The sequence below is a fragment of the Tribolium castaneum genome, chromosome 2 (assembly GCF_031307605.1).
Source record: "Tribolium castaneum strain GA2 chromosome 2, icTriCast1.1, whole genome shotgun sequence".
In the NCBI taxonomy this organism is placed as follows: domain Eukaryota; kingdom Metazoa; phylum Arthropoda; class Insecta; order Coleoptera; family Tenebrionidae; genus Tribolium; species Tribolium castaneum.
The window spans coordinates 20,010,458-20,021,716 of NC_087395.1; the positions used below are offsets into that span (position 1 = coordinate 20,010,458).

General features: G+C 36.2%; 1 protein-coding gene across 3 annotated transcripts; it reads left to right on the forward strand.

The window, feature by feature from the left end:
• The first annotated feature begins 1,109 nt into the window (after positions 1 to 1,109).
• mrj lies at positions 1,110 to 9,666 on the forward strand. Of its 3 annotated transcripts, none has more exons than XM_008199687.3 (7): positions 1,110 to 1,312; positions 5,267 to 5,376; positions 5,427 to 5,536; positions 5,619 to 5,726; positions 8,431 to 8,613; positions 8,661 to 8,925; positions 8,976 to 9,666. In XM_008199687.3, the coding sequence occupies exons 2-7, from the start codon at positions 5,312 to 5,314 to the stop codon at positions 9,073 to 9,075; spliced, it is 831 nt and encodes a 276-aa protein (XP_008197909.1). In that variant the 5' UTR covers positions 1,110 to 1,312; positions 5,267 to 5,311; the 3' UTR covers positions 9,076 to 9,666. The 3 variants fall into 3 exon arrangements, with proteins under 3 accessions (XP_008197909.1, XP_008197911.1, XP_008197910.1); XM_008199688.3 differs by lacking the exon at positions 1,110 to 1,312 and adding an exon at positions 4,863 to 5,206; XM_008199689.3 differs by lacking the exon at positions 5,619 to 5,726 and having other exon boundaries at positions 1,112 to 1,312.
• Positions 9,667 to 11,259: the final 1,593 nt, after the last annotated feature.

Below are 11,259 nucleotides of genomic sequence, written 5' to 3' on the forward strand. Positions count from 1 at the left end.
CTGTATTAAGAATAATGTGCAGTGTGCATTAGAGTAGACGTTGAATAAGATTATCTTAAGGTAGTAACCTAATGCGAAAATTCGGTGATCCTATTTCCAATTGTCCTTAAAAATTATTTTCTCACGTTGAATAAGATTATCTTAAGGTAGTAACCTAATGCGAAAATTCGGTGATCCTATTTCCAATTGTCCTTAAAAATTATTTTCTCAAATAAATTTGTAAACCCCAGTTTCTGAGGTAGCAAAGAACTAATTAAAATCATCAACCTGGTTAAAACCTACATGGTGTCAAGAGTAAAGATTTTTGTCATTATTAATGTCATTAAATTTGGTCTGAATATGATAATTTTTTGTGTGAATCGGCCATTGAAGGTGCATTTAGACTTCCACAACCTACTTGGAGCACATTAACATGAAAAAGAGTAAAGGTATCCAAATCGCCCACAGTGTAGTTCGGTCATTAAAATCAAATTATTTGTAGCTTTTGCCAAATTTTGGCATTTATGACATAATCAAGCCTACAAAAAGACACTTGTTGATATTTCCGCTAATAAGCTGGAAAGTATCTCAATTATAAGTCGTAATAACAATCGCAGCATGAACCAAATGGTATGTAGAGTATGGATGTTAAGTAATGCGAATGAACAAAGAAATTCTCAACACAAAGAAATATGTGTTACTGAGAGAAAAAAAAATATTTGTGACATTGGTTGTGACAGCTGTAATACCCCCAATATGTATTTTGTTATTTAAATTTAGGTTGGCAATAAATCGGTTCGGGCCGCAGACTAAAGACAAAATTTTCAATGACATAGCCACCTTGTATATTACTGTAATTTATTGATTATTAATTTTAATAAGTGGAATTTCTTTGGGAATCACCCATGACCTTGTCGGGGTCACCCTTAAAATAATTCAATTGTTTTCTTAACAAAATTCTGGAATTATCGAATCGGAGCCAAGTATCTCTCGATAAATTGTCAAAAATGTCCCAAACCACTCGATCCGATAGCAAAATATCGAACAGCTGGTCTCGTATGTGATGCAAAAGCGCATGCGCGCCGTTCGCTTGTTATCTCTCCCTCCTTTTTGCCTTCCTCCTCTCTCTCACTGCATCAAATATCGGCTTTTGTCCACAAGCATTGAAGTCGGCTCGTGTGTGTGCGATTGTTTGGTCATAGACAACTGATAAATGTGCATGTGATATTAATCAACTTGTGCGTAAAAGTGTGCGTTACAGTGATGGATGATCGTGTTAAGTGATCTGTGATTTATCTATCGTTAGGAAAACATTTTTTCCCGTCCTGCTAAGGTACGTGCTACACCCTGTAGAAAAATCGTTTGTCACAAATCGATCGTTTTATTTAAATTGTTGGCAACCTTGACGTAACCGTTCTTTCGAAATTTCGCTCCAGGAGGCCGTGGTTTATTTTAAGGAAAAAACGGCCAGGTTGGTGTATTTACGCTCGTATTTATTTTAGAATCATAACTCATTTATGTTTTCGCGGCTATATTTACCGAAAAGACGTTTTTTCGACGCAAGCATTGATTTTTTCGGACATTTCTCGAAAATTTCCACGGACGTTACGGTCAAGGTCGTTCGGAAAACGAACGGGAAATTCGCCTATGCCAGGCAAGACCACCCTGATCTTGCTTCAAGGTTACCGTCTCTTCACAAATGTTCGTTTTTAACAAGAGAAGGACGCACGGGAATCAAGATACAATAATAAATTAATTGTACTGTTTGTGTTTACTGCCGGTTATACCCTGTGACGTCACCAACGTCTGCATCTGCCACCCGATGCGTTTTTGTTTAATGGCAAGTGGCCATACCATGTCATAAGAACATAAAGTTATTTTCAACTCGAGGAAATCAGAGACGTGCACGAGTTCATCACCTGAATTATTAATTAACAAAAGATTCCCTGAAGTGTCAAAATTGACAAGTGACACCAAAGCCAACTTCCTAAAGAAGACGAGACAGTGTGGGTGGTTTTTTCCATTGTGAAACATGCAATTAGAGGAAGAGCCTACACTTCATTTCTAATTTGAATAATTGATTCGAATCTGATTTTTATGTGGTTTGCAACACTGTTGAAAGTCGGGGTCTTCACACACAAACATTTGATGCAACCGTTAATTATGATCGAAAAATGCCCAATGTTTGTAAAACAAACCGGAGTCAAGGCGATTTTTTCAGTCTTGTTTGAAGTTTATTTAGGTCCTCCAAACTTGTACAACTAACATTGACTTTTGTAATGCTGGCAGCAATTTTGACTTATTTTAAGTTTCTGTTTCATTTTCTGACGAATAAATTGACTCAAACCACGACGTGTCTTTTATTTTTCACACTTTTTGCAAGAAAACTCGTTCCGAGGATGTTCAACCCTGCAACTCCTTGATGTCCCAACACGCAATATTTGTCACCAAATCGTGTCTATCTTCAATCTTCATGCTTGAATGCAGACGCAGCTACCGATGATCTGAAGAGAAACTCGCCGGGGGCCCAAGTGTGGAGTTCATGCCCTGGCCTTGACGAAATACCTGATTTTGCTGTTTTCCAACCGTTGGGTGGTTGCATTCTATTGTTCTCCGGGACAAAGAAACCAACTTAATACACCGATAATAGCGTCCAATTAACTTTTTCCTCGTTTTACCACAAAAACACTTTCTTCCTTCAAGTGTGAATTATCGAGATTAAATATCGTTTTGCAACGGTTGTCCAATTACATTTTCCGACTATTTTAGTTTCACTTTCGAGGAGAGGGAAGGTGAATCGGGTGAAAAAACGCAGTTATTTACAAACAGTTGCATAATGTGAGAATGTGCCTGCCTCTCATTCATTTAATGGAGAAAAAACAGAAAAACAGAAGTGCTTTCGAGTCAGATTATCACTAGGCATGTCCGGTTTAGTAATCAAGTGATTCAGACTGGTGACATTCAACAATGGGCTCAGAAATGCTGCATTGAACAAATTGGAAAGTCTCAGGCAAATTGGCCTTAGAGCGAAAGTAATACAGATTTCCAACAAACCGTTCATTTTTTCAAGAAATAGTACCAGATTATGTTACCAAATGTTTGTAGGTTGTCAGACCTTATCCGGAAATGTTATGCAGGCATTGTTTCGACGACATGCATATATTAGATTGCAACATCCGGTAACAGTCACTTATGATTTTTAATAAGTTATGCCAGATAATGAGCGAAACCCGTGACTTACTGGCAACCCTGAACCAAAAATTGGCCGATGACCATTGGTCATTTGGCCTATGACCAAAAAATCCCTATGTCAGAATGACATATCACCAGCATGTATGGAAACTATGGCAACCGTTATACCAACTACGTGATACTTTGGTTTTGCTGTGGTAGAAATGGAAGAACTTTTGATTAATTTTATAGTTTGAACTTTCAACAAGCTGGCCTACAGCATACGATATTCCTGAAATTCGAAACATCAAGCCGTTGAATCTAATCTTATTAATGTAATGAATTTCAAGGTCCGCTTCTCTCAATTCCTCTAATTCGGTTCGTTAACAGGTCTGGTGTTGAAAATGAAAAAAATTGGCTTGCACTTGCAGGAATTCGCATCTATTTTCGGCGATAGAATTGCGGTCAGACTCTTGTAATTGTCTGAATAAAATATTTTTAGCCAGTTATAGTGCTTGGAGCTTTTTGTTTAGATTAACTAAAATCGTTGCATGATCTCACGGGCTGTCGAGTGAAGTAAACCTGATCGAGGTGAAGGCTGGAATTTTCGAAAAATCACATTTTGGTTGCGCGAACCCACGGTTGAGTCATGTTAAGAAGGTGTAGTTTTTGGAAACCTGCCGCCATTCGATAGATAACCGTGGGTATTATGAATAATGCAGAAATCATAGAATAACGGAGCTTAATGAATAAGTCTGTTGCGAAATTTGACGAAACCTAGGCCAAAACCCGGGAATTGAGATAACCGTAAATGACGTGGTTTTAAAGACTCATCAGCGCTGTTTAGCAATGTTCCCGTGTTAATTAGCCGTTGTAGACAATGGAATTGGCGATCGATGACCTCGTTAAGTCACTGGTCCATCTGTCAAGGTCGAATGGACGTCGTGGGTAGTCCAGCTCTCGATTTCGAATCGATGATGGGACAAAGTTTTAATAAAACGTGACGAAGGACGTCGAGACACCCACGAACTTATGCAATAGGTGCAAAGAATGTTCTAATAGCGTTATTTTGCAATTTCTTTGCTTCTACCACGACCATTGTTTTGCCGGACAATGGGCAAGTCGTGATGGGCGAGCCGACAAAGATTTTATGTTTGTAGACGTGACTACCATACAGAGTTTTAGGGGGCTTTAGGCGCCAGATTGGCACCATGGCACGACTTGTTATCATTTACATCCGAGAAGGTCATGAAACATGACAAACGTTACATAATTCGCCTTCTAGACGGTACTTTTACACCAACTTATTAAAAACGCATCATGCAGTCATACCAACCGGCCTTCTACAACAATTTCTAAAAATAATTGTATTATTCTCCAGTCGTGACTTATCAACTCGCAAAGTGACTTATCATTTTTGGGAATTAATTTACAAGTAGTCAGATTATGACGTTAGTAATTTGCAAGTTTGTTTGGTTCGGTTGAAGGTTGGCAGTTGTGTGCCCAAAAAACGGTACATTGTTGCCAATTTAGTGGTCTGTTCCCACCAAAAATGCGGAATCGTGTAAATTGCCTTGAATTGCGAGTCATTGACCGGTAGGTGGCGCCCTTTGGGCGCTAAATTTGAAAGAGAAAGTCTGCAATGTGCATGCAAAGCAGTGAGTCATTAGGTTGGTGATTATGATATTCTAAATAATCAAACAAGCGAATTCTTGCTGTTTCGCGTCAGAGTGTCTTCAGGGTCGTGTTGCGTGTCCGTACTGTTACATAAAAGTAATTAGACGATTTTGAACAAGAACCTTCATCTGTGCGAAATAAACAAAACAATTTCGATAATAATCGTGAAACGTGTCCACTCTAGTGGAACGGCGTTATGAAATCTCTATTATTACGGTGAAAAAGCGGTCGGTGATTGATTCGGAACGCTCCCATTTCGATTTGAATTTGTAATTTCGGTCGAGAGTGCTATGTGACAAAATTCAAAATTGCTTGTCGTTTCGATACGACTGTCATAAAATTTCTCATTGCTGCTTTTGTGATGTGTATTGTTTGGACGGTAATCTAATCATATCAGATGATTCAAATGAGAGAGATAAGAGTTTTGTTGCTGTTTCAGTAACCTTCCTTAAAGCTGGGGCATAAGGACGCCAGTGGCACCAAAATGGTGGACTATTACAAAGTCCTCGAGGTGTCAAAAAACGCAACGACTGCTGAAATTAAGAAAGCGTAAGTTCTAAACTCGTGAGTGCCAAAACGTCCTTAACTTTCAATTGCAGTTACCGCAAATTGGCTTTGAAATGGCATCCCGACAAGAACCAAGACAACATCGAGGACGCCACAAAGAAGTTCAAAGAGATCTCCGAAGCGTACGAAGTTCTTTCTGATGGTAAGTCCGCTTGAAGTTGTAGACATACAGTTGGATGTGTTTAGGTTCCACTTTTGATTTTGATTTTTTTCGGGTAATTTAGATTCGAAACGAAAAATTTACGACAACCGCTCGAATAGGTCCACTAGTACAAGAACGAGGTCCTACAGGAGTCACTTTGACACTCATACCCCCTTTCATCGTTATTTCGGTAGATACAAAAAAGTGTGCTAAACGGGCCCTTTTCTCATCTCCAACAATAACAAAATGTGCAAAGTTCATTACAACATTCTAATTAATCAATGGGGGTATAATGATACTATTCACCAAGACGAAATTTACAAAAAAAGGCGAGACGCGAGTAAATAAAAGTCGACTATCTACATTTTCAGTGATATTTTTTAACTTAACAATTGTAACTCAGTCAGAATCAAAAGAGTATATCGCAACTCTTTTGTTTTTGTTTTGAACGCATCGTATATGTAGGTACTCGTGTTTTTCTATTTCGCTTCTGTTATGACTTTCTGGCACAGTTTTTGATAAAATAGTGTGGTAGTGTTACAGTCTCTGGAACTGTTCTGACGGTCCTCGGTGTTAATAAATAATACCTCGCAATTTTGGTAAGATGTTAACTCACCAGGGTTAACTATTTGAAAATTAATTTCCAAAAAGAAAAACACTTGCTAGAAACCGAATTTTCATTTTTTTATTATTTATGGCTAGGGACATTTATTAGGTTGGTATCGCTACCTTTGAGATGGAAAAGATTATTTTTTTACAGTAAGTGACAGTTCATGTCAATTTTTTGATTGTTTAACCTGTTCCCAACCCATTAGTAAAAGAACTAAATTATAAAAAATCTTAATTTTTATTTTATTTTTTTGAGAGATTTGTTACAAAAAATATTGTACTTAACTTGTTTGGAAAGTAATTTTTCACATTCGCACTTCATGCAGCACTCGTTGCGCTCGTGCAGCAAACAGAGTGCTCTTGTGGGAAATTGCTTTTTTCCTCGTTAGGTAATTGTTTTTAAATTTCTCCTTAAAAGTGTGATCGTACACGATAAATGTGTTGGTTTTTCATCATTTTACAATTTCAAAATTGATAACGACAAAGCCAATAATCACGAGACATATGAGTTACTTTTTTATATTTGTTTTTAGTATCTGTAACCATATTTGGTTATGTGTAATTTTACTCGTAGATTATGATTGCTTCTAGAAGTTCTAGAACAATAAAATTGAGAGACCTGTATGCAGGTAGAACTGATAAAGATAATAATAATTGTTTGTGTAAAAACAATAAATGTTATTTTAGTTAATCCGTAAAAACTTACGATTTCGTATTTATTTGTTTCTTGAAAAGATTCAAATTGTGCGAATTATTGAAACTGACCGAGTTTTTTTAGGATGGTACAGATTAAAAGTACACAAAAATTGTCTCTCTTCACAGAACTCGCTCCTAAAACATGTAACATTTTTTCACATATTGTAAAAGCAAAAATTGACTCTTTTTCCTATCTTGAGTTCAAAAAAGTTGCACAAAAACCATTGGCACACATTTGATGAATGGTTAGTGTCATTTAGCCAATCCAAAATCCTACTCAAAATTATTTGATCTTAAAATTGGACTAAATACTCGTGAGGCGGTTATGACGACATAATTGAAATTGAAATAATTTAACTTAAAGCGCGGATATAGAAAATCGGTTTTCGTTATTGTATAAGTAAAGGTAATAAGCAGTTCTAGCACTATAATTTGAGACAAAACTGTTACTTAAGTTGCCAATGCTTTTAAACTAATAGACAGCTGGATAATAATTGGAGGAGAAACAAGATCAAAAATAAGTCAATTTTCTGTGCTCAAAAGCTTCGGGTTTCGAATTTAAATTGTTTTAAAGATCTAGGTTTTTTTGGGTTAGACCTGTTTTAATTTGGAAATCAGTGTCGACATTGTCCTGAAGATGCCCCTCCTGAAGAGCGGGTGAAACGTCGACGCTGGGTTTCAAATTAACGCGGTCTAACCCAATTCTTTATTTGGTACTAGCCGCGAAAGCTTGTGTTAAATTGGTTTAAATTCAACTAGTTCACTAATTACTTGGAAAAAAAGGCAGGAACATTGGGCATCAAATTCTTAATACGAGTAAGTTGACCAAAATTTTCATAAAAAACATGAGAAAAAAAATTAAAGTTGCTTCTGTCTCAAACTTTTCAAAACGTTGCGAATATGGTGAAAGATACAAGAAAAATATAGGAAAGAAATTATTAAATTTAAATAAGTTGACTTTTCATGAGCCTTAGCTTTTAAATAAATTTGACACTTTACGAAATTCAGTATAATAACTAATTACAAAAATACAGACTTGAACCGAGCGTTTTGTGCCTTAACTATGTACGTACCTTATGGAAAAAACAACTTCTTAGTCCTTCATCAACTACTTTAAAAATGTGATCATTTTTCAAGAATAAAATTTTTCGAAATTATTTTTAGTTTTCGAGTTATTAAAAAACAATTTTAAATGGCACCCTACTACCGCGATTTTTTTGGTAAGATACCTTGATAAGTAGGCCGCTTGGGTCCGTGCTTTTCCCAAATCTGTATACATTTACTTCTCTCTTGCCCTTTTTTTGCGTTTTTTTTTTCATATCGTACTCAGTTAATTACATCAATGTTTAAGCTCCCCTCGATTTTCTTAGAGAGTGTATAATTTGTAATGAATTTGCACATTTGCTTTAAAATTCCGGCCTGTACTACTAAAATGACTAATTTTGGCATTTTCCGACTAAAATCTGCGGTTTTTCTAACTCTAGCCTCTTTTTTACCCTCTTAGAGCAGGTCCACAACGATTCTGAGGACTCGTCTGTTAGCTTTTTCTCCTTGTTGTAGCCCCCATTCATTGTGGCATTTTTTTCTAGATAAGAAACGTCGTATGTACGACCAGTACGGTAAAGAAGGGCTCATCAACGGCGGTAGTCGTAGTCGCAGCCGCCACGATGACGAATTCGACTTTGGCGGTTTCGGTTTCTTCACTTTCAGAGATCCGGAGGACGTTTTCAGGGAGTTTTTCGGGGGTTCTACTCTTGCCGACTTGTTTGGAGGTACGTCCTAAGATTGTTTTGTATTTTTTGTTAAGTTTGAGTCGTAGATTTTCACGATCACGGGCATAGAGACCGGCGACGGAACAGACATTCACATCCACAGAATGCTCTCAGTTCGAGTCTGTTCAGCCCGTTCGGGGTGAGTCTGGGGGGTAGTTTCATGGACGAGTTTTTCAATACGGGCCATGGGGGATTCACCTCCTTCAGCACCATAAATAGTACGTTTACAAACGGGGCGGGGGGCACGGCCAACGTCAAGAGGACGTCAACGTCGACGCGCTTCGCCAACGGGAAGAAAATCACCACGAAGAAGTGAGTAGTGGATTTTTGGTGGTATTTTGAAGGTGATTTTGCGGTTTCAGGGTGTACGAGAACGGGAGAGAGACGGTGATGACGTACGAGAACGATATCCTCAAATCGAAGACTGTGAATGGGGTTCCTCAGAGTCTGACGTACAGTTAAACACACTGCTACTTACAAAATTAGAAGAATCTACAATTTATGTGATCTTGATGTTGATCGATTTCTGGCCACGCAGTGTTGCCAAATTGTCAGTGTGTGTATTAAAGACTTCTTGCAACTGGTTTCAAGTTTTTTTTATTCAGTTGTACAATAAAATATTATGATTCTGTTTTCAGAATTTTTGTAGTATCTTAATTTTTAATAAGATGTTATGATGATGTAAGAATCGAGGAGGTTTTTACATCATTGCAGTTTAGGTTAGCTAGAGATAGGAATTGATGACGCTCTTGAACGAGAGGTGCTCAGGATGAGTTGTTTAGTTACTAGTTACATTTTTGTCATGTGAAAAAGTTCGGTTTTCGTTTTGTTTTTGCCAAGACTGCTCATTTTTTATTAAGCTTGATTCAAAGGAGGAATTAACATGGAAGAGATATTTTGTATTATGCAACGTTTTAATTTTAATTTAATATTAATTTGCTAGTTTTTTCCCAAGCACTTACTATTACTGTTAAGTACACAAATGATTATACTATTAATGTGTGCTTAGAGATGTACAGTCACAGTGTTAGAAAAAATATAATATAAACGATTTCCGCATTTTTTATTTTAATCCCACCAAAACAGACAGCTGGAAAACAGAGTTCTCACCCAAATGGGACCTTTACAGTCCAATAGAACACCACTGTGTCCATCCGAATTGGCTATCTACAGTTTACAACTTCGTTTATTAGTAGTGCCGAGTTTTTCGAATTGTTGATTTTTTGTGTAAAAATATTACGTTTCAAAAAATCGTGTTTCTCTAAACATATCGCTGTCGAAAATTAACTACTCTTGTTAGAATTTCGAAATGTAGAAAACCAGAGTGGTAATATTAAAAATTTCACCACGTTCTTGTACTTATTGCCTTTAGAAGTCTATAGATAATAATTTTTTAGTGAAAACATCAGGTCTATTCATTCAATGGTTTTGGAAATATCAATATTTAAGATTTAGTTAAAGTTGTTTTTTATCGTCTGTTTGATTGATTGATAACTGATAACTAATTCGGTATTTAGGGAATGCAGACACACTTTAATTTGGTAAATTGTTTATTGTCAACGTTTCGCCAGCTTTTTGGGGCTTTTTCAGGATAGTAAATAGGGAACCATTTGGGTCCAGTAAGATTTAGACAAAGTTTTGGTGGTTCGCAACGGCACAGGCCAGGAATACAATCATTCAGAGTTCAGAGACGTTCTTTCTAATTCTTTACAACATAATATTATTATTATTATCCGAGGGTTAATTTTTAGATTAATCAATAAATATTAAAGTAAAGATAAAAAAAATGGTAAAAATTTGGTTGCACACTCTAACTACTTACATAAAGGAAGGTGAAACAACGAACCCATTATCTTTCGAAGCATCAGATAAATTAATAAGGCTTTCAAAATAACACAATCTTAGTCATTCATTAATCACAGTCATAACTTAAATTTCATTTCAAATCTGTACAAAAACCTGAACAGCGGATGATAGGTAGTTTTGAGGTCAAATAAGACGCGAATTAGGATTCTTGGTATAAGAAACGAATTTTGGTTTATACTACATGATGCTAATGATAAAACCTGTCTACCCATTAAAAGAAAAAAATAATTATGAAATGTGTTAATAGCGAAAACGCAAACAACACAAACCTCAATGCGAAAATTTGGTATAAATTTACTTTTTTTGTTGAAAATGAATCAGACTAATAGTACGATAATATTATACCGTGTGACTGCATTTATTCGCTTTCTGGAGTGACTAACATGAATTTCTATACAGTAACTTTATTCCATCTTCGATAAACCTTTTTGCAAAAAATGATAACAGAACGCTGATCCTCCCTCTACAATGCTTTGAGCTTCTATTTCTAATGTGGAAGTGTGTTGACATTTTGAGTTATTTTGGTGATTTGTGTTTACTAAAAAGGCTTAGTAAATCTCAAAAAAAAAATTTTTACAACTTGCAGGGCTTCGTATGAAACAGTTTTTAGGTCATTTTTATCTTCATATGACTTTGCCACGTATTTCCAATCTGTTGTAACAAGTTTATTATAAAATTGTTTTGTCATTTGCTTTTTGTATTTTGAGTTTAAATGCAAGTTTAGTCAAGAGCGTTGTGAAAATTCTATGACTTAAATAACATGAGATCGAAAATATACTC

Bases quoted from the DNA above. Each gene is read 5' to 3' on its own strand.
- mrj (XM_008199687.3), top strand. From the start codon at position 5,312: ATGGTGGACTATTACAAAGTCCTCGAGGTGTCAAAAAACGCAACGACT. The intron at 5,377-5,426 runs GTAAGTTCTAAA...TTTCAATTGCAG, and splicing joins ACTGCTGAAATTAAGAAAGC to TTACCGCAAATTGGCTTTGA. The intron at 5,727-8,430 runs GTAGATACAAAA...ATTTTTTTCTAG, and splicing joins CCCCTTTCATCGTTATTTCG to ATAAGAAACGTCGTATGTAC.